Genomic DNA, 22,482 nt, shown 5'->3' with positions numbered 1-22,482 from the left:
CTGGGAAACGTGCCCCAGTGGAGACGGCGGTGTGGCCAATGCCCAGGCATATTTCTTCTGGGATCTGTTCAAATTGCACTGGTCTCTTCTCCCGACTCCCCAGCACCGCCCCTCCAACCCCAAGCTCCCACAGATCTATGTAGCCAAAGTGCCGGAGGGGGAATCCCACCCACACGGAGCTCCACAAGGGGGAATTCCACGGCAGTCCCACCCCCGAGGACGCGACATTTCACACGGTTGGAAGGTCACTTTATTTCTTGCAGAGTTAGAAAAACAGAACACAGTCCCGGTCGTAAGATCGCGCTACCTAATTGCAATCACCAGAACAAACGCGTGCCCGCTCGTCTTTCAAGCAGTGATTTCCAATAGTAATTAGTCAGAATCATTCGACAGTCAGCCGCCCCGGCCCTTTGCATTATTCAATTCACAGTGCGGTTTGTAATCCTTCCCGGTCGGGGCGAGTTAAACCATCAGCTGTGCGCACGAGGTTAAAGGTTACAACTGGGATCGAAGACCCCCCCCCCCCCCCCGCCCCGGGCTGCTCCCGTCGGTTAGTACGCAGGCCCCCCCGCACCTCGGGAGAGCTGGATTTGAAACACGCCTCTCCCTGCCGACTGCACGGGGATCCTTATAGGAAATGGTCCCGCCCTAGCCCGGTGCACTGGGCTCCAACCAACTCGGAACCGGGCTGAAACTGGCCAAAGTCTTTGGGCATTTCCAGCTTGGCAAGGCTGCCAACATCAAGGGATATGCAACATTCCGACAGTGCGGGGAAGGGCTGTGGTGAAAGAGAATTCATTGAAGTGGGGTGTGGACTTCAGGCCTGACTTGCGAGTTTCAGTCCTCGCGGGCCAGTCAGCAGCAACGACGCACTAATCCAGTTACCTGGATGGGAATCGCTCGATCCTGTAAACCGTTCAAATCCATTCAAACAGTGATACGGTCTTTGAACCAGTCTGCATTTTGATCTTCGGAATTCAAAGCTCTGAAACGGCTTTAAAAAAAAAAAAATCAAAAAAGGGCAACAAAAAAATTAAAATACATTCATCGAAACAGAATGGAGGCGGGAAGAGGCAAGGGGGTGGTGTGGGGCGTTAGACGTTCCAGCACTGGGAGTCGCTCCGAGAGAGACACTGGAGATCCGACTCCAGCCCCCCGTCCTCTTCTGAGAAACGCTCGACAAAGGACTGGATGACGCCGGCAGCTGTGGCCTCGTAGTTCTGAAGTTTGACATCTCCACCTGGATTGGGGAAGGGAAGGGAAAAGAGAAGAGTCAAAAAAGGGCTGGCAGTCACCAGCTTATACAGCACCTTCAACGTAGTAAAACGGCCCCAGGCACTTCACAGGAGCGTAAATCAGACAAAATTCGACACCGAGCCACATGAGATATTCGGGCAAGCGACCAAAAGCTTGGTCAAAGTGGTCGGTTTTAAGGAGCGTCTTAAAGGAGGAGAGAGAGGCGGAGAGGTTTAGGGAGGGAATTCCAGAGCTTAAGGCCCAGGCGGCTGAAGGCACGGCCGCCAATGGTGGAGCGATGGAAATCGGGGGATGCGCAAGAGGCCAGAATTGGAGGAGCGCAGAGATCTCGGGAGGGTTGTAGGGACTGGAGGAGGTTACAGAGATAGGGAGGGTTGTAGGGGCTGGAGGAGGTTACAGAGATAGGGAGGAGGTTACAGAGATAGGGAGGGTTATAGGGATTGGAGGAGTTAGAGATAGGGAAAGTTGTAGGGCTGGAGGAGGTTACAGAGATAGGGAAAGTTGTAGGGGCTGGAGGAGGTTGCAGAGATAGGGAGGGTTGTAGGGCTGGAGGAGGTTACAGAGATAGGGAGGGTTGTAGGGCTGGAGGAGGTTGCAGAGATAGGGAGGGTTGTAGGGCTGGAGGAGGTTACAGAGGTAGGGAGGGTTGTAGGGGCTGGAGGAGGTTACAGAGATAGGGAGGGTTGTAGGGCTGGAGGAGGTTGCAGAGATAGGGAGGGTTGTAGGGCTGGAGGAGGTTACAGAGGTAGGGAGGGTTGTCGGGCTGGAGGAGGTTACAGAGATAGGGAGGGGTTGTAGGGGCTGGAGGAGGTTACAGAGATAGGGAAAGCTGTAGGGGCTGGAGGAGGTTGCAGAGATAGGGAGGGTTGTAGGAGGTTACAGAGATAAGGAGGGTTGTAGGGCTGGAGGAGGTTACAGAGATAGGGAGGGTTGTAGGGCTGGAGGAGGTTACAGAGATAGGGAGGGTTGTAGGGGCTGGAGGAGGTTACAGAGATAGGGAGGGTTGTAGGGCTGGAGGAGGTTACAGAGATAGGGAGGGTTATAGGGATTGGAGGAGTTAGAGATAGGGAAAGTTGTAGGGCTGGAGGAGGTTACAGAGATAGGGAAAGTTGTAGGGGCTGGAGGAGGTTACAGAGATAGGGAGGGTTGTAGGGCTGGAGGAGGTTACAGAGATAGGGAGGGTTGTAGGGCTGGAGGAGGTTGCAGAGATAGGGAGGGTTGTAGGGCTGGAGGAGGTTACAGAGGTAGGGAGGGTTGTAGGGGCTGGAGGAGGTTGCAGAGATAGGGAGGGTTGTAGGGCTGGAGGAGGTTACAGAGATAGGGAGGGTTGTAGGGCTGGAGGAGGTTGCAGAGATAGGGAGGGTTGTAGGGCTGGAGGAGGTTACAGAGGTAGGGAGGGTTGTCGGGCTGGAGGAGGTTACAGAGATAGGGAGGGGTTGTAGGGGCTGGAGGAGGTTACAGAGATAGGGAAAGCTGTAGGGGCTGGAGGAGGTTGCAGAGATAGGGAGGGTTGTAGGAGGTTACAGAGATAAGGAGGGTTGTAGGGCTGGAGGAGGTTACAGAGATAGGGAGGGTTGTAGGGCTGGAGGAGGTTACAGAGGTAGGGAGGGTTGTCGGGCTGGAGGAGGTTACAGAGATAGGGAGGGGTTGTAGGAGGTTACAGAGATAGGGAAAGCTGTAGGGGCTGGAGGAGGTTGCAGAGATAGGGAGGGTTGTAGGAGGTTACAGAGATAAGGAGGGTTGTAGGGCTGGAGGAGGTTACAGAGATAGGGAGGGTTGGAGGAGGTTACAGAGATAGGGAGGGTTGTAGGGCTGGAGGAGGTTACAGAGATAGGGAGGGTTGTGGGGCTGGAGGATGTTACATAGATAGGGAGGGTTGTAGGGGCTGGAGGAGGTTACAGAGATAGGGAGGGTTGTAGGGGCTGGAGGAGGTTACAGAGATAGGGAGGGTTGTTGTGGTAAACCACTGTTTGTATTCCACTGTGTACATGCCTGGACATGCCTCGGCTGACTCCTCCCACAAGTCCTAGTATAAAGGTGACTGCTCCCCAGCCCTTTGTATTCTGGACCGGTCGACCACTCGAGGCAGACCTTCGTTCTTTTGTTAATAAAAGCCTTTAGTTACTCTCTTAACTCTCAGTCTTTTATGAGTAATTGATAGCGCATCAATTTTATTAACAAAATTTTTATAATGGAGAAGATCCTCACACCAGCATGCCTGGACTTAGGTCATCGGGAGGCGGACTCATCCACCAAGTTTACTCACTGGCTTAAGTGTTTCGAAAAATTCCTGACCGCCTCCGCAGCAATCAAATCGGACGAGGACAAACTGGATGTCCTGACCTCCAAAGTGAACCACCGAGTGTACTCGGTCATCCAAGACGCGACCTCGTACGTGGACGCTATCAAGCTCCTCAAGGACCAGTACACGCGCCCAGTGAACGAAGTGTACGCCAGGCACCTTCTGGGGAGTCGTAAACAACAACCTGGGGAATCGACCGTGGAATACCTTCAGGCACGGTCTGTGCTTGGCCGGGCCTGTGGTTGTAAGGATGTAAAGGCCGCCGTGTACACAGAGGAACTTATCCGGGACGCTTTTGTAGCGGGCCACAGATCCAATTACACCCGACAGCGACTGTTGGAGCAGAGTGACCTCGACCTCAACAAGGCCTCTGAACTCGCACTATCATTGGATGCAGCCTACCGGGGCATGGATGCCGACTCCTCTGCACCGTGGACGCCGCGGGGAATGACAGCCTGGGACACGGTAGGACCGCCTCATAGCGCCGTGCCACCCCAGCCACGGCCCAACTACCGCAGCAGTGTCCCAAGGCCAGACAGCAGTGCCCCAAGGCCAGAAATGCTACTTCTGTGGCCAGGCAAAACACCCCAGAGCGCGCTGCCCGGCGAAAAACGCGATCTGCTCGGGCTGCGGGAAGAAGGGACACTACGCTAGCGTCTGCAGGGCCAAAGCCACCCCGAACCCCAGCAGCGCCGCGTGTGGGCCATGCGGGCCGCCATCTTGGGCCTCCCCGGCCATGTGCGAACCACCGGTACAGCAGCCATTTTGGACGCCTCCAGCCACATGGGGATCATGGACGCCGCCATCTTGGACGACAGCCGGAACGCAGCAGGCCCCCAACACCGCCTCATCTGATACCCGCAGCGACACACCGACCCCTACGCTGGCATCCGTTACACTGGACCAAGCGAGACCGCACCAGCTGGCCAGTTCCACAATGGACATTAAGGTAAATGGTCACGATACAATCTGCCTTTTTGACTCTGGGAGCACGGAGAGCTTCATCCACCCCGACACGGTGCGGCGTTGCTCTCTCCCAGTCCTGCCTGCGCACCAGCGGATTTCTATGGCCTCCGAGTCCCAGTCGGCGGACATCGGCGGCTACTGCGTAGTGACACTCGTAGTAGACGGGACTGTGTACGATCATTTTAAACTTCTGGTCCTGCTCGACCTCTGCGCTGCCGTCCTGCTGGGGTTAGATTTTCAGTGCCACCTTAAAAGTGTTACGATGGCGTACGGTGGACCCCTCCCCCCACTCACAGTCCGCAGCCAGCAGCTTCCAAATTGCCCGCCGCGCACCAGGTGCAACCTCTCCACACTCAGAGTCACCCCCCCACCACTGTTTGCTAACCTCACCCCCAACTGTAAGCCCATCGCCACAAAGAGCAGGCGATACAGTGCCGGGGACAGGGTTTTCATTAAAACCGAAGTGAAGCGGCTCCTGAAGGAAGGGATTATTGAGGGCAGCACCAGCCCCTGGCGAGCCCAGGTTGTGGTCGTTAAGACCGGCGAGAAGCAGCGCCTGGTCATCGACTACAGCCAGACAATAAATCGCTACACCCTGCTGGACGCCTACCCACTCCCCCGCATAGCTGATATGGTCAACCAGATCGCGCAGTACCGCGTCTTCTCGACCATTGACCTGAAATCAGCGTACCACCAGCTCCCTATCCGCCCTGAGGACCGCCAGTATACTGCCTTTGAGGCAAACGGCCGCCTCTATCACTTCCTTAGGGTTCCCTTTGGCGTCACCAACGGGGTCTCCGTCTTCCAAAGGGAGATGGACCGGATGGTAGATCAAAATGCGTTGCAGGCCACTTTCCCATATCTGGACAATGTGACCATCTGCGGCCGTGACTTGCAGGACCATGACGCAAACCTCGAAAAATTCCTCCGCACCGCCCAACTCCTGAACCTGACATATAACAAGGAGAAGTGCATATTCCGCACAAACCGCCTCGCCATCCTTGGCTGTGTTGTGGAACACGGAGTCATCGGCCCCAACCCCGACCGGATGCGTCCCCTTATGGAACTCCCACTGCCCCACTGCCTCAAGGCCCTGAAGAGGTGCCTAGGGTTTTTCTCCTATTACGCCCAGTGGGTCCCCTACTATGCGGACAAGGCCTGTCTGCTGATCAAGTCCACCTCTTTTCCCTTGACGGCAGAGGCCCGCTTAGCCTTCCACCGTATCAAGGAGGACATTGCCAAAGCCACCATGCACGCAGTGGACGAATCCATCCCCTTCCAGGTGGAAAGCGACGCGTCCGACTTTGCCCTGGCCGCTACCCTCAATCAGGCGGGGAGACCCGTGGCCTTCTTTTCACAAACCCTCCAAGGCCCGGAGACCAGACACTCCGCTGTTGAGAAGGAGGCCCAGGCGATTGTGGAGGCTGTGCGTCATTGGAGGCACTACCTGGCCGGAAAACGATTTACCCTGCTCACTGACCAGCGTTCAGTTGCTTTTATGTTTAACAACAAGCAGAGGGGCAAAATCAAAAATGACAAGATCTTGAGGTGGAGAATCGAAATTTCCACCTACAACTACGAGATCTTGTACCGGCCCGGGAAGCTCAATGAACCCCCGGATGCGCTATCGCGTGGCACCTGCGCCAGCGCGCAGATCGATAGACTGCGGGCCCTCCACAATGACCTCTGCCACCCGGGGGTCACCAGGTTCTTCCACTTCATCAAGGCCCGCAACCTGCCTTACTCTATTGAGGAGGTCAGGACCATGACCAGGAACTGCCAAGTCTGCGCTGAGTGCAAACCGCACTTTTATAGACCAGACAGGGCCCACCTGATAAAAGCCACTCGCCCCTTAGCGTTGATTTTAAAGGGCCTCTCCCCTCCTCTGACCGCAATGTGTACTTCCTCAATATTATTGATGAGTACTCCCGTTTCCCGTTCGCCATCCCCTGCCCGGACATGATCAGTGCCACGGTCATTAAATGTCTGAACGACCTCTTCACCCTGTTCAGTTTCCCCAGCTATATCCATAGCGACCGGGGCTCATCGTTTATGAGCGACGAACTCCGTCAGTACCTGCTAACTAGGGGAATTGCCACAAGCAGGACCACCAGTTACAACCCCCGGGGGAACGGACAGGTGGAAAGAGAAAATGCGACAGTTTGGAAGGCCGCCCTGCTAACCTTAAAGTCTAGGGGCCTTCCAACCTCCCGCTGGCAGGATGTGCTCCCCGATGCGCTCCACTCTATTCGGTCACTGCTCTGCACTGCCACTAACGCCACCCCTCATGAGAAAATGTTTGTCTTCCCAAGGAAGTCCACATCGGGGACATCGCTACCGCCATGGCTGACATCCCCAGGGCCGGTCCTACTGAGAAGACACGTGAGGACCCATAAAACGGACCCCCTGGTCGAGAGGGTCGACCTCCTCCACGCCAACCCCCAGTATGCTTACATTGCATACCCGGACGGGCGGGAGGACACAGTCTCCGTAAGAGACCTTGCACCCTCGGGGGCCGCAGTAACCCACTACTCACTACCACCCCCCCCCACGATCCGATATCCAGCCCCAGCAGACGGCAGGCCCGGGCCCCGCGACCCGCTCGACATCTACGAGGACGACACGCCTGTGCCACAGCCTATGCAGGACTCGACGCCGGAAGCTCCACTACCCCTGCCGTCGCCACGCCGATCACAGCGGCAGACAAGACCTCCGGAGAGACTCCAATACACTAACTTTTAATACACTTCACCCCGCCGGACTCAATTTTAAACAAGGGGTGAATGTGGTAAACCACTGTTTGTATTCCACTGTGTACATGCCTGGACATGCCTCGGCTGACTCCTCCCACAAGTCCTAGTATAAAGGTGACTGCTCCCCAGCCCTTTGTATTCTGGACCGGTCGACCGCTCGAGGCAGACCTTCATTCTTTTGTTAATAAAAGCCTTTAGTTACTCTCTTAACTCTCAGTCTTTTATGAGTAATTGATAGCGCATCAGTTGTAGGGCTGGAGGAGGTTACAGAGATAGGGAGGGTTGTAGGGGCTGGAGGAGGTTACAGAGATAGGGAGGGTTGTAGGGATTGGAGGAGGTTACAGAGATAGGGAGGGGTTGCAGGGGCTGGAGGAGGTTACAGAGATAGGAAGGGTTGTAGGGATTGGAGGAGTTACAGAGATAGGGAGGGGTTGTAGGGGCTGGAGGAGGTTACAGAGATAGGGAGGGGTTGTAGGGGCTGGAGGAGGTTACAGAGATAGGGAAAGTTGTAGGGTCTGGAGGAGGTTGCAGAGATTGGGAGGGTTGTAGGGCTGGAGGAGGTTACAGAGCTAGGGAGGGGTTGTAGGGGCTGGAGGAGGTTACAGAGATAGGGAAAGTTGTCGGGGCTGGAGGAGATTACAGAGGTAGGGAGGGTTGTAGGGCTGGAGGAGGTTACAGAGCTAGGGAGGGGTTGTAGGGGCTGGAGGAGGTTACAGAGGTAGGGAGGGTTGTAGGGGCTGGAGGAGATTACAGAGATAGGGAGGGTTGTAGGGGCTGGAGGAGGTTACAGAGATAGGGAGGGTTGTAGGGGCTGGAGGAGGTTACAGAGATAGGGAGGGTTGTGGGGCTGGAGGAGGTTACAGAGATAGGGAGGGTTGTAGGGCTGGAGGAGGTTACAGAGATAAGGAGGGTTGTAGGGCTGGAGGAGGTTACAGAGATAGGGAGGGTTGTAGGGGCTGGAGGAGGTTACAGAGATAGGGAGGGTTGTAGGGGCTGGAGGATGTTACAGAGATAGGGAGGGTTGTAAGGGCTGGAGGAGGTTACAGATATAGGGAAAGTTGTAGGGGCTGGAGGAGGTTGCAGAGATAGGGAGGGTTGTAGGGCTGGAGGAGATTACAGAGATAGGGAGGGTTGTAGGGCTGGAGGAGGTTACAGAGATAGGGAGGGTTGTAGGGGCTGGAGGAGGTTACAGAGATTGGGAGGGTTGTAGGGGCTGGAGGAGGTTACAGAGATAGGGAGGAGTGTAGGGGCTGGAGGAGGTTACAGAGATAGGGAGGGTTGTAGGACTGGAGGAGGTTACAGAGATAGGGAGGGTTGTAGGGGCTGGAGGAGGTTACAGAGATAGGGAGGGGTGTAGGGCTGGAGGAGGTTACAGAGATAGGGAGGGGTGTAGAGGCTGGAGGAGGTTACAGAGATAGGGAGGGGTGTAGGGCTGGAGGAGGTTACAGAGATAGGGAGGGGTGTAGGGGCTGGAGGAGGTTACAGAGATAGGGAGGGGGGGATGAGGAGGCCGTGGAGGGAGTTGAACACCAGGATGATAATTTTAAAATCGAGGCGTTGCCGGACCAGAGCCAATGTAGGTCAGCGAGCACAGGGGGTGATGGGCGAACGGGACTGGGTGCGAGTTAGGACATGGGGCAGAGGCAGAGTTTGGGATGAGCTGGAGTTTTGGGAGGTGGGAGGGGCCGGGGCAGCTGCATCGCCTCGCTGCTCAGATCAAGCACGGCCTGGCGTCGCTCTACTGTGCCCTGTCCTCTGCTGCGAAGGACATCGCCTCGCACTCGGAGTGGGGGGGGGGGGGGGGGTGGTACGGTTCCACCGGTACCATCTCCACGCGAGAACCAAGGAGGAAATCACAGTCAAGCCCAATCCTGTAGCGAGAGGATTCAAGTACAGGAACAAGGATGTCTTGCTGCAGTTGTACAGGGCCTTGGTGAGACCACACCTTGAGTATTGTGTGCAGTTTTGGTCGCCTTATCTGAGGAAGGATGCTCTCGCCATGGAGGGAGTGCAGCGAAGATTCACCAGGCTGATACCTGGGATGGCAGGGCTGACGTACGAGGAGAGATTGGGTCGATTGGGCTTATACTCGCTGGAGTTTAGAAGAATGAGGGGGGGATCTCATTGAAACTTATAAAATTCTAACAGGACTAGACACAGGAAGGATGTTCCCGATGGTCGGGGAGTCCAGAACCAGGGGTCACAGTCTAAGGATAAGGGGTAAGCCATTTAGGACAGAGATGAGCAGAAATTTCTTCACCCAGAGAGTGGTGAACCTGTGGAATTCTCTACCACAGAAGGCAGTTGAGGCCAATTCATTAAATATATTCAAGAAGGAGTTGGATATATTTCTTAAGGCTAAAGGGATCAAGGGATATGGGGAGAAGGCAGGGACAGGGTACTGAATTTGGATGATCAGCCATGATCTCATTGAATGGCGGAACAGGCTCGAGGGGCCGAATGGCCTACTCCTATCTTCTATGTTTCTATGTATTCGCCTGATGTGTCACCCACACTTTGCAGCGGGAGTGACCAAAGGATAGTGAGATCAGGAGGGGGAAAACCCGGCTGATTTTCCCCGCCTCCGAGCCCAGGAGCACTGGTCCCAATTGTCGTGTGTGTCCCCCACATTGTCCTGACTGGAGATCAGGTAATTCTGGGCAGACTTGGGGTCAAACACAGGACCTTCTGACAGTACAATACCGAGGTGCTGCACTAACCAACGTTCCCCGTGAGCTGCGCTTCATTCCGCGCGCCCCGTTTCATTTAGTGCACGGCCCCTTTAAATTTCTGCGCCTGCCCGGTATTTACAGCGTAAAAGGTGGCGAGCAGCCCGCGTGGGAGCTTTCAGATTCCCGCGCACCTCAGAGGGACCGTTGGCACGAACCCATCCCATCGCCTGGAAATGAGACAAATCGAGAAGCCAAACGGCGGGCCATAGAGTAATACAGCACAGAAAGAGGCCCTTCGGCCCATCGTGTCCGCGCCGGCCATCAAGCCCTGTCTATTCTAATCCCATTTTCCAGCACTTGGTCCGTAGCCTTGTATGCTATGGCGTTTCAAGTGCTCATCTAAATGCTTCTTGAATGTTGTGAGGGTTCCTGCCTCTACCACCCTTTCAGGCAGTGAGTTCCAGATTCCAACCACCCTCTGGGTGAAAAAGTTTTTCCTCAAATCCCCTCTAAACCTCCTGCCCCTTACCTTGAAACTATGCCCCCGTGTTATTGACCCCTCTACTAAGGGGAAAAGTTCCTTTCTATCTACCCTATCTATGCCCCTCATAATTTTGTACACCTCAATCAGGTCCCCCCTCAGCCTTCTCTGCTCCAAGGAAAACAACCCCAGCCTGTCCAGTCTCTCTTCATAGCTGAAGCGCTCCAGCCCAGGTAACATCCTGGTGAATCTCCTCTGCACCCTCTCCAATGCAATCACATCCCTCCTATAGTGTGGCGACCAGAACTGCACACAGTACTCCAAGCTGTGGCCTAACTAGCGTTTTGTACAGCTCCATCATAACCTCCCTGCTCTTATATTCTATGCCTCGGCTAATGAAGGCAAGTATCCCATATGCCTTCTTAACCACCTTATCTACCTGTCCCACTGCCTTCAGGGATCTATGTCCATGCACACCAAGGTCCCTCTGATCCTCTGTCCTTCCTAGGGTCCTACCATTCATTGGGCCATTCTGGATCGAGATCGCAACCAAGCACAGAGAGGAAACTATACCCGGGCTCCCCCCCTCCCCCTGCCGAGATAACTGCCCCCCCCCCCCAAACGTTTCCCGCCCTTCCCGTTCAGAGATATCCCCAAACACCCCCCGCCAAGTTAGCGGGAACCCTCCTCAGAGTACCCATGCCTGGAGCACCCCCGCCCCCTCCCGCCCCACTAACACCCCAGAGACCCGTGCGTAAACCAAGCCTACCTTCGATCCAGGTGTTAGCCTGGACAAAGATCTTCCGAGCTTCCTTCCGCAGCAGAACGGTCTCCCGCAGGGCAAGGAACTTCTCGGGCTCTGAGTCCGTCACCTCCGAGTACCTTGAGTACAGAGCCCGCCCCGACTCAACGTCGGCCGTGGTTTTATACACCTGCGGAGAATGCAGAATCCATCAGAACCTTTGGGGGGGGGGGGGGGGGGGGTCAATATTTGAAAAGGAAAATGTTTAAAGGGTGTGGGGAAAGGGCAGGGGAATGGGACTGAGGGGAGAGGCCTTTCAGAGAGCGAGACACAGAGCATGGGGTGATGGGCTGAATTTTTAAAATATGCATTCGCGGGATGTGGGCGTCGCTGGCGAGGCCCAGCATTTATTGCCCATCCCTAGTCGCCCTCGAGGTGGTGGTGAGCCACCTTCTTGAACCGCTGCAGTCCGTGTGGTGAAGGTGCTCCCACAGTGCTGTTAGGGAGGGAGTTCCAGGATTTTGACCCAGCGACGATGAAGGAACGGCCGATACATTTCTAAGTCAGGATGGTGTGTGACTCGGAGGGGAACTTGGAGGTGGTGGTGTTCCCATGCGCCTGCTGCCCTTGTCCTTCTAGGTGGAAGAGGTCGCGGGTTTGGGAGTTGTTGCCGAAGAAGCCTTGGCGAGTTGCTGCAGTGCATCTTGTAGATGGTACACACTGCAGCCACGGTGCGCCGGTGGTGGAGGGAGTGAATGTTTAAGGTGGTGGATGGGGTGCCGATCAAGCGGGCTGCTTTGTCCTGGATGGTGTCGAGCTTCTTGAGTGTTGTTGGAGCTGCACTCATCCAGGCAAGTGGAGAGTATTCCATCACACTCCTGACTTGTGCCTTGTGGAGAGGCTTTGGGGAGTCAGGAGGTGGGCCTGAGGGACTGAGATCTTTCAGAGAGCACAGGGGCGATGAGGTGGGAATGGGCCTGAGGGGAGAGCTCGTTCAGAGAGGGGACACAGGGGCGATGGGGTGGGGAATGGGACTGAGGGGAGAGCTCGTTCAGAGAGGGGACACAGGGGCGATGTTTTGGAGCACTGTGATCGTTCCACTTGGTTCCCCTGCACTCCAGGGCCTATCCATTCTCTACCTGCAGTTTCCTCAGGAACCTCTCAATGGCAGCCTTGCCGACGGAAGAGATCTTGCTTCGGTCGAGAGTGATGATGGCGTCGGGCTTGCCGTCTGCGCCCGTGGTCTGCCGGACGGCGACAAAGCCCTGGCCGGCTTCCAGCAGGACCCGCAGGATGACAAAGCGCGCCTGCATGTGAGCCTGCAACAAAAAAAGTAAGAGAGTTTGAGGCTTTGAGGCCTTTCATTAAAATCCAACCTGCCCCAGCTCCCGACTCAAGTCATTTCAAACACAGGGTTTATATCCAGAGGGATAGAATTGGAAAGTAGGGAAGTTATGCTAAACCTGTTATCGAACCTTGGTTAGACCACACTTGGAGCACTGCGTACAGTTCTGGTCACCATATTATAAAAAGGATAGAGGCACTGGAGGGGGTGCAGTGAAGATTTACAAGGATGATACCAGGAATGCGAGGGTATACAGATCAGGAAAGGATGAACAGGCCGGGTCTCTTTTCTCTTGAAAAGAGAGGGCTGAGGGGTGACCTAATAGAGGTCTTTAAAATGATGAAAGGTTTTGATAGAGTGGATACAGAGAGAGTGTTTCCACGTGTGGGGAAGAGCAAAACTAGAGGCCATCAATATAAGATAGTCACTAATAAATCCAATCGGGAATTCAGGAGAAACTTCTTTACCCGGAGAGTGGTGAGAATGTGGAACTCGCTCCCACAGGGAGTGGTTGAGGCGAATAGTATAGATGGATTTAAGGGGAGGCTGGTCAAGCGTATGAGGGAGAAGGGAATAGAGGGTTACGCTGATCGAGTTAGATGAGGAAAGACGGGAGGAGGCTCGAGTGGAGCATAAACGCCGGCATGGACAGGTTGGGCCGAATGGCCTGTTTCTGTGCTGCAGATTCTGTGTAAGCGAACACCAACAGGTATAGGTGGACCAGGTTGAACAGGCGTAGTTAGATTTTAAAATATAGATCTGCGTATCAGTGCCCATTTTGCAATGGCTGAACAAGATCAGGGCTGGAGTACGAGAGACGGAACCTGGTTAACCGTCCACGAGAATGGGATTACACAGAATGTACAGCACAGGAACAGGCCATTCAGCCCAACGAGTCTGTGATGGTGTTTATATTCCACACCAGTCTCCTCCCATTCCACCTGCCTCATCTCAGCATCTCTTTCTAGTCCCTTTCCTCTCGTGTACTCGTCTAGTTTCCTTTTGAAAGCATCCAAGCCATTCGCCTCAACCATTCCCTGTGGTGGCGAGTTCCACATTCTCACCAAGGCCGAGACAGATAGACCTTTGGACTCTAGGGGAATCGAGGGATATGGGGATTGGACGGGAAAGTGGAGTTGAGGGTCGATGATCAGCCGTGATCTTATTTAATGGCGGAGCAGGCTCGAGGGGCCGAATGGCCGACTCCTGCTCCTATTTCTGACACTCTTATGCATTCACAGAATCATAGAAACCCCACAGTGCAGATAGAGGCCATTTCGGCCCATCGAGCCTGCACCGACACATATCCCACCCGATCCCTGTAACCCCTACACCAACACATATCCCACCCTATCCCCGTAACCCCACGTATTTAATCCCCCTAACACTAAGGGTCAATTTATCATAGCCAATCAACATCTTTGGACTGTGGGAGGAAACCGGAGCACCCGGAGAAAACCCACGCAAACATGGGGAGAATGTGCAAACTCCACACAGACAGTCGCCCAAGGCCGGATTCGAACCCGGGTCCCTGGCGCTGTGAGGCAACAGTGCTAACCACTATGCCACCGTGCTGCACCGTCTCAGTAAAAATAAATTCTCCTTATTTTCCTATTGGATTTATTTGTGACCATCTTGTATTTATGGCCCCTAGTTTTAGATTCTCCCAAAAGTGGAAACATTCTCTCCACATCTACCCTGTCCAACCCATTCATAATGTTCAAGACCTCCATCGGGTCTCCTCGAAGTCTTCTCTTTTCTAAAGTAAAAAAGCCCCAAGCTGTTCAATCTTTCCCGAGAGCTGTAATCTCTCAGTTCTGGTACCAGCCCTGTAAATCTTTTTGGCACTTTCTCCAGTGCTTCTATGTCCTTCTTATAGTACGGAGACCAGGACTGTGCGCAGTAGATCAAGAAATATATTGGGTACAGAGTAAATCAGTCCAGTAACTGGCGGGAGGTAATCCGGGATCAATAGGCTGGTGAACTGGGAAAACATAGAAACATAGAAGATAGGAGCAGGAGGAGGCCATTCGGCCCCTCGAGCCTGCTCCGCCATTCAATGAGATCATGGCTGATCATCCAAATTCAGTACCCTGTCCCTGCCTTCTCCCCATATCCCTTGATCCCTTTAGCCTTAAGAAATATATTAACTCCTTCTTGAATATATTTAATGAATTGGCCTCCACTGCCTTCTGTGGTAGAGAATTCCACAGGTTCACTACTCTCTGGGTGAAGAAATTCCTCCTCATCTCAGTCCTAAATGGCCTACCCCTTATCCTTAGACTGTGACCCCTGGTTCTGGACTCCCCGACCATCGGGAACATCCTTCCTGCATCTAGTCTGTCCAGTCCTGTTAGAATTTTATAAGTTTCAATGAGATACCGACACCCGGCTACCGACCATAGAGCACATATACCAGAAACGCTGTCTATGGAGGTCACGGTCCATCATCAAAGACCCTACCCACCCCAGCCACAGTCTGTTCGCCCTCCTGCCATCTGGGAGACGCTACAGATGCATTCGCACCCAAACGACCAGATTTAGGAACAGCTTCTTTCCCAGGGCTGTCATCCTACTGAACTCCACAAATAAACTCTAAAGCCTGCACATCTGCCAATGCACTTTATTATGGTTATGTTTATGTTAATGTATTACAAGCCAAATGTATGTTGAATGTTTAAATGTCTTAATCTAAATGTACACTCTCGGGAGCCGCAAGCCTACATTTCGTTGTACTGCACTTGTGCACTAACAATGACAATAAAAGTTGATTTTGATTTTGATTTTTTTTTTCTTCTAAACTCCAGCGAGTATATGCCCAATCGACCCAATCTCTCCTCATACATCATTCCTGCCATCCCAGGCATCAGCCTGGTGAATCTTCGCTGCACTCCCTCCATGGCAAGAATATCCTTCCTCAGATAAGGCAACCAAAACTGCACACAATACTCAAGGTGTGGTCTCACCAAGGCCCTGTACAACTGCAGCAAGACATCCTTGCTCCTGTACTCGAATCCTCTCGCTACGAAGGCCAACATACCATTTGCCTTCTTAACCGCCTGCTGCACCTGCATGCTTACCTTCAGCGACTGGTGCACCAGGACACCCAGGTCTCGTTGCACTTCCCCTTCTCCCAATCTATTGCCGTTCAGATAAGAGGCAAGATAACTGACCCCCCCCCACAGTGTGAGTAAAAAGAGGTTATTGTGCAGACTCAACCAAACACAGTTAGAATACGTTGGCATAAATGGGGTTGTTTTAGGACGCCATAAATAAACATCTAAAAGACACTGGAGCGACTTGGCAACTTTTTGATCCGTCTTACTGAAGCTAGAATAAGCAGTCAAGGCGACATGTTTGCGATCTCCTGAAGGAGTCTCTGGTATGTGAGTATAATTGGTGTCTGTGCCACATGTACGCTTCACGTACGGGATTGTGGTTTATCATCTCATTGACTTCAGACTATTAACCAGACATTTCCATGTTTTCCCAGTCCTTGAACTTGTATTGGAGGTGGAGGATATATGACAATATCCCGCACAAACCCAACGACGCAGGCCGGTGAGGGGACACTGGTAAAAAGCAATACTGGGAACACTGCAACTAAATAAAAAACAGGGAACGCACAGGCCAGTCATCGCCTGAAAGAGGGTAAAGTCCCCACAGTTTGCTGCTCAGAGACATTGATGATCGGTTTTGTTGACAGGCACATTGATTTATAGAATGATACAGCACAGGAGGAGGCCATTCGGCCCATCGTGCCTGTGCCGGCTCTTTGAAAGAGCTCTCCAATTAGTCCCACTCCCCCCTGCTCTCTCCCCACAGCCCTGCACATTTCTCCTTTTCAAGTATTTCTCCAATTCCCTTTTGAAAGTTACTATTGAATCTGCTTCCACCGCCCTTTCAGGCAGCGCATTCCAGATCACAACAACTCGCTGCGGAAAAATATTCTCCTCATCTCCCCTCTGGTTCTTTTACCGATTATCTTCAATCTGTGTCCTCTGGTTACCGACCCTCCTGCCACTGGAAACACTTTCTCCTTATTTACTCTATCAGAACCCCTCATGATTTTGAACGCCTCTATTAAATCTCCCCCTAACCTCCTCTGCTCCAAGGAGAACAATCCCAGCTTCTCCACCAGTATACCTCAGTACTAGATCATAGAAGAATACCAGAACTTGCATTTCATGACCTCTGGATGTCCCAAAGTGCTTTACAGCCAATTAAATACTTTGAAAAAGTAGCCACTGTTACAACGTAGGAAACGCGGCAGCCAATTTGCGCACAGCAAGCTCCCACAAACAGCAATGTGATAATTTTTTTTTAAATTTGTTTATGGGATGTGGGCGTCGCTGGCGAGGCCCAGCATTTATTGCCCGTCCCTAGCTGTCCTCGAGAAGGTGGTGGTGAGCCGCCTTCTTGAACCGCTGCAGTCCGTGTGGTGAAGGTGCTCCCACAGTGCTGTTAGGGAGGGAGTTCCAGGATTTTGACCCAGCGATGATGAAGGATTGACGATATATTTCCAAGTCAGGATGGTGTGTGACTTGGAGGGGAACTTGGAGATGGTGGTGTTCCCATGCGCCTGCTGCCCTTGTCCTTCTAGGTGGAAGAGGTTGCGGGTTTGGAAGGTGCTGTTGAAGGAGCCTTGGCGAGTTGCTGCAGTGCATCTTGTAGCTGGTCCACACTGCAGCCACGGTGCGCCGGTGGTGGAGGGAGTGAATGTTTAAGGTGGTGGATGGGGTGCCAATCAAGCGGGCTGCTTTGTCCTGGATGGTGTCGAGCTTCTTGAGTGTTGTGGGAGCTGCACTCATCCGGGCAAGTGGAGAGTATTCCATCGCACTCCTGACTTGTGCCTTGTATATGGTGGAAAGGCTTTGGGGAGTCAGGAGGTGAGACACTCGCCACAGAATACCTAATGACCGGATCATCTGTTTTTAGTGATGTTGGTTGAGGGATAAATATTGGCCCCAGGACACCGGGGAGAACTCCCCCTGCTCTTCTTCTAATAGTGGCCGCGGGACTTTTTACATTCACTTGAGAGGGCAGACAGGGCCTCGGTTTAACGTCGCCTCCGACAGTGCAGCGCTCCCTCAGTACTAGAGTGGGTGCGTCAGCCTGGATCACGGGCTCAAGTCTCTGGAGTGGGACCTGAATCAGAAGCGCGCGAGAGAGAGAGAGAGTGCTACCCACTGAGCCACGGCTAGCATGGATTAAGCTGGGAGGATGGGAGCTCACCGAGAGAGAGACCGGCCCAGTTCCATCTCCACCTGGTCAAAGCACTGTGGCGCGGAGCTGTGCGTAAGGCAAGATTAGGCAGTGGGTTAGGGAGAGAAAGAGAGAGAGAGAGAGAGAGAGAGAGGGGAAAGAACCACACAGTGGCTGGGTCACTCACCTGCCTCCACTTCTGGTTCTCCGGGGTGTAGAACTCCAGGCCCAAGACTCCCGCCCGCACCATAGTCAGCCAGTTTACATAGATGACGTCATCGGCATCCGTGCCCTCATGGCCGAATATCCTGCAGCCGGACAGAGGGGGGAAACAGTAGATCATAGGTGAGTGCGTCACCAAAATAACACACACACGTCAGAAAACTGCCAGCGCATTCTGGACACGGGAACACAGGAACAGGAGGAGGCCATTCAGCCCCTTGAGCCTGTTACACAGGAACAGGAGGAGGCCATTAAGCCCCCTCGAGCCTGTTACACAGGAACAGGAGGAGGCCATTCAGCCCCCTCGCGCCTGTTACACAGGAACAGGAGGCCATTCAGCCCCCTCGAGCCTGTTCCGCCATTTGATGAGATCATGGTTGATCTGTGATCTAACTCCATCTACCCGCCTTTGCCCCATATCCCTGAATACCTTTGGTTATCAGAAATCTATCAATCTCAGATTTAAAATTAACAATTGACCCAGCACCAATTGCCGTTTGCGGAAGAGAGTTCCAAACTTCTCCCGCCCTTTGTGTGTAGAAGTGTTTCCTCATTTCACTCCTGAAAGGTCTGGCTCTAATTTTTAGACTCTGCCCCCTAGTCCTAGAATCCCCAAACAGCGGAAATAGTTTCTCTCTATCTACCTATCTGTTCCCCTTAATATCCTGAAAACTTCGATCAGATCACCCTTAACCATCTAAATTCCAGGGAATACGACCCTAGTTTGTGTCATCTCTCCTCGTAATTTAACGCTAGGAGTCCGGGTATCATTCTGGTAAACCTACGCTGGACTCCCTCCAACGCCAGTCTATCCTTCCTAAGGTGCGGTGCCCAGAACTGCTCACAGTACTCCATAGCACACTGTACCGTGGGGATAGGACAGTGTTCCCCCTGGGTCACAGCACCCAGCACTGTGGGGATAGGACAACAAGAGATTTAGCAGTGGCGCACATCAGACTTAGAACATAAGTACATAACAAATAGGAGCAGGAGTCAGCCCTTCGAGCCTGCTCCGCCATTCAATGAGATCATGGCTGATCTTCTGCCTCAACTCCATTCACCGGCCCTATCGCCATATCCCTCGATGCCCTTACTAGTCAGAAATCTATCGACTTCTGTTTTGAATATACCCAATGACTGAGCCTCCACAGCCCTCTGGGGTAGAGAATTCCAAAGATTCACCGCCCTCTGTGTGAAGAAGTTTCTTCTCATCTCAGTCCTGAATGGCCTACCCTTTATCCTGAGGCTGTGGCCCCTGGTTCTAGATTCCCCAGCCAAGGGAAACATTCTCCCTGCGTCCACCCTATCAAGCCCTGTAATAATTTTGTATGCTTCAATCAGATCCCCTCTCATTCTTCTGAATTCAAGAGAATACAGGCCTAGTTTACTCAATCTCTTCTCGTACGACAGTCCCGCCATCCCAGGAATCAATCTCGTGAACCTTTGTTGCACTCCCTCTATGGCTAGTATATCCTTCCTTAGGTAAGACGATCAAAATTGTACACGGTACTCCAGGTGTGGTCTCACCAAGGCCCTGTATAATTGGAGTAAGACTTCTTTACTCCTGTACTCAAATCCTCTTGTAATGAAGGTCAGTTTACCATTTGCCTTCCTAATGGCTTGCTGCACCTGCACATTCATAGAAACATAGAAGATAGGAGCAGGAGTCGGCCATTCGAGCCTGCTCCGCCATTCAATGAGATCATGATCATCCAAATTCAGTGCCCTGTCCCTGCTTTCTCCCCATATCCCTTGATCCCCTTAGCCTTAAGAAATATATCCAACTCCTTCTTGAATATATTTAATGAATTGGCCTCAACTGCCTTGTGTGGTAGAGAATTCCACAGGTTCACCACTCTCTGGGTGAAGAAATTCCTCCTCATCTCTGTCCTAAATGGCTTACCCCTTATCTTTAGACTGTGACCCCTGGTTCTGGACTCCCCCCGCCATCGGGAACATCCTTCCTGCATCTAGTTTGTCTAGTCCTGTTAGAATTTTATAAGTTTCAATGAGATCCCCTCTCATTCTTCTAAACTCCAGCGAGTATAAGCCCAATCGACCCAATCTCTCCTCATACGTCATTCCTGCCATCCTAGGTATCAGTCTGGTGAATCTTCGCTGCACTCCCTCCATGGCAAGAACATCCTTCCTCAGATAAGGCGACCAGAACTGCACACAATACTCAAGGTGTGGTCTCACCAAGGCCCTGTACAACTGCAGCAAGACATCCTTGTTCCTGTACTCAAATCCTCTCGCTATGAAGGCCAACATACCATTTGCCTTCTTAACCACCTGCTGCACCTGCATGCTTACCTTCAGCGACTGGTGCACAAGGACACCCAGGACCCTTTGAGCATCTGCATTCCCCAGTCTTTCACCATTTAGGAAATACTCTGCCTTTCTGTTTATTCCACCAAAGTGGATAACTTCACATTTATCCACATTAGATCCCCCTTGAAGCCTCTTCACAACAAGAGATTTAGCAGTGGCGCACGTCGGACTTACTTCAACACCTCCCGGTTGAGGCAGAGATACATCCCCACACACTCGGCCCGGCATTCCTCATAGGTGGAGGCGACGGTGGAGAACTTGCTGTCCCAGCTCTCGCCTTGTTTGTACCAGCTTTTAATCTAAGGGGGAAAAATAAACCGGGACTCATTTCAGCGACCGCCACCGGAATCCCAGAAAGGAGCCAGCCTTGAACCGACTCACAGGCCAGTCCTCTTCTTTCAGCGGAGGCAGCAGCCCGTTTATACAACAGACCTCACCAGCGCAAGAAAGATAAAAGATCTCGAATTTCTCCCGCGCCCTTCACAGCCTCAGCACGTCCCAAAGGGCTTTTACAGCCAATTAAGTACTTTTTTTGAAGCGTGGTCACTGTTGTAATGTAGGAAACGCGGCAGGCAATTTGCGCACAGCAAGCTCCCACAAACAGCAATGTGATCATCACCAGATCATCGTTTTAGTGATGTTGGTTGAGGGATAAATATTGGCCCCAGGTCACCGGGGAGAACTCCCCCTGCTCTTCTTCCAATAGTAACCGTGGGATCTTTTACATCCACCTGAGAGGGCAGACAGGGCCTCGGATTAACGTCTCACCCGAAAGACGGCACCTCCGGCAGTGCGGCGCTCCCTCAGTACTGCCCCTCCGACAGTGCGGCGCTCTCTCAGTACTGCCCCTCCGACAGTGCGGCGCTCCCTCAGTACTGCCCCTCCGACAGTGCGGCGCTCTCTCAGTACTGCCCCTCCGACAGTGCGACGCTCCCTCAGTGTTGGGGAGTGTCGGCCTGGATTTTTGTGCTCAAGTCTCTGGAGTGTGGGCTCGAACCCATGACCTTCTGACTCAGAGGCGAGAGAGAGTGATACCCATTGAGCAGTGACTGACCGAACAGTTGGCACAGTGTCGCTCTCGCCCTTCTGTGATCTCCCCCCGCCCGCCGAGCCTACAGCCATTTTACTCGGTGACAACATGCACTGAAATAGAGCCTTTCAAATCGGCCCCGGGGCAAGAGGAGGGAGGAGAAAATATATAGGCATAGGACATTGAACCATGACGGGACAGGGAGATCAGAGGGGTGGCTAGAAGCTCGATTGAAAAGCTGGGTCTGGAGAAGGTTTTTAAAGATTGGAACAGCACGGACACAATGCTACTGTTACAATCAGCAGTCGCTCTGCTGAAAGCAGGGATGCGGAACTCGCTCCCACAGGGAGTGGTTGAGGTGAATAGCACAGATGCACTCGATGTGTAACCGAAGCAATTAACCCTGGACAAAGTCTCACAATTTCAGTCTGCAGCGGAGGTACCCACCAGAAATACAAACACGGTCACAAGCAGCAAGAGGCGCCTGTCACATGTCACTAAAAGTAGCGACGCAGGTTAGCAAGGCCATAAAAGAAAAGGCAACCAAATCATTGGGGGTTCGTTTCTAGAGGGATAGTATTGAAAAGCACTGAAGTGATGTTAAACTGGTAGCGAACATTGGCTAGACCACACTTGGAGTTACTGTGCACAGTTCTAGCCTCCACATTGTACAAAGGATATTGAGGCACTGGAAAAGGTGAAAATAGATTTACAAGGATGATCCCAGAACTGCGAGGTTATACCTATCAGGAAAGATTGAACAGGCCGGGGCTCTTTTCTCTAGAACAGAGAAGGCTGAGGGGTGACCTGATCGAGGTCTTTAAGATTATGAAGGGATTCGATAGGGTAGACGTAGAGAAGATGTTTCCATGTGTGAGGGAGACCAGAACTAGAGGCCATCAATATAAGACAGTCACTAATAAATCCAATAGGGAATTCAGGAGAAACTTCTTTACCCAGAGAGTGGTGAGAATGTGGAACTCGCTCCCACAGGGAGTGGTTGAGGCGAATAGTATCGATGTGTTTGAGGAGAATCTAAATAAGGACATGAAGGAGAAAGGAATAGAAGGAGATGCTGATGGGGCGAGATGAAGAGAGGGTGGGAGGAGGCCCGTGTGGTGAAGAAACACCGGCACGGAGCAGTCGGGCCGAATGGCCTGTTTCTGTGCCGTACGT

At 52.8% G+C, this 22,482-nt stretch overlaps 1 protein-coding gene across 3 annotated transcripts in view; it reads right to left on the bottom strand.

The window, feature by feature from the left end:
* Positions 1-233: 233 nt before the first annotated feature.
* dpp3 (dipeptidyl-peptidase 3) overlaps positions 234-22,482 on the bottom strand; it is a 63,057-nt gene continuing 40,808 nt past the window's right edge. For all 3 annotated transcript variants that reach the window (XM_085976281.1, XM_085976282.1, XM_085976279.1), the window contains exons 14-18: positions 20,451-20,575; positions 17,911-18,031; positions 12,313-12,492; positions 11,201-11,363; positions 234-1,240 (exon numbers count right to left, since the gene is read on the bottom strand). In XM_085976281.1, coding sequence (XP_085832407.1) covers positions 1,095-1,240; positions 11,201-11,363; positions 12,313-12,492; positions 17,911-18,031; positions 20,451-20,575 — 735 coding nt within the window. In that variant the 3' untranslated portion in view covers positions 234-1,094. The remainder of the gene's footprint in view (positions 1,241-11,200; positions 11,364-12,312; positions 12,493-17,910; positions 18,032-20,450; positions 20,576-22,482) is intronic.

The sequence above is a fragment of the Somniosus microcephalus genome, unplaced genomic scaffold, assembly GCF_052327205.1.
Source record: "Somniosus microcephalus isolate GS21.2 unplaced genomic scaffold, FLI_Smic_1.0 unresolved_chr2, whole genome shotgun sequence".
NCBI lineage: Eukaryota > Metazoa > Chordata > Chondrichthyes > Squaliformes > Somniosidae > Somniosus > Somniosus microcephalus.
The sequence above is the reverse complement of the archived record's forward strand: the minus strand, read 5'-3'. Positions and strand labels throughout refer to the sequence as shown.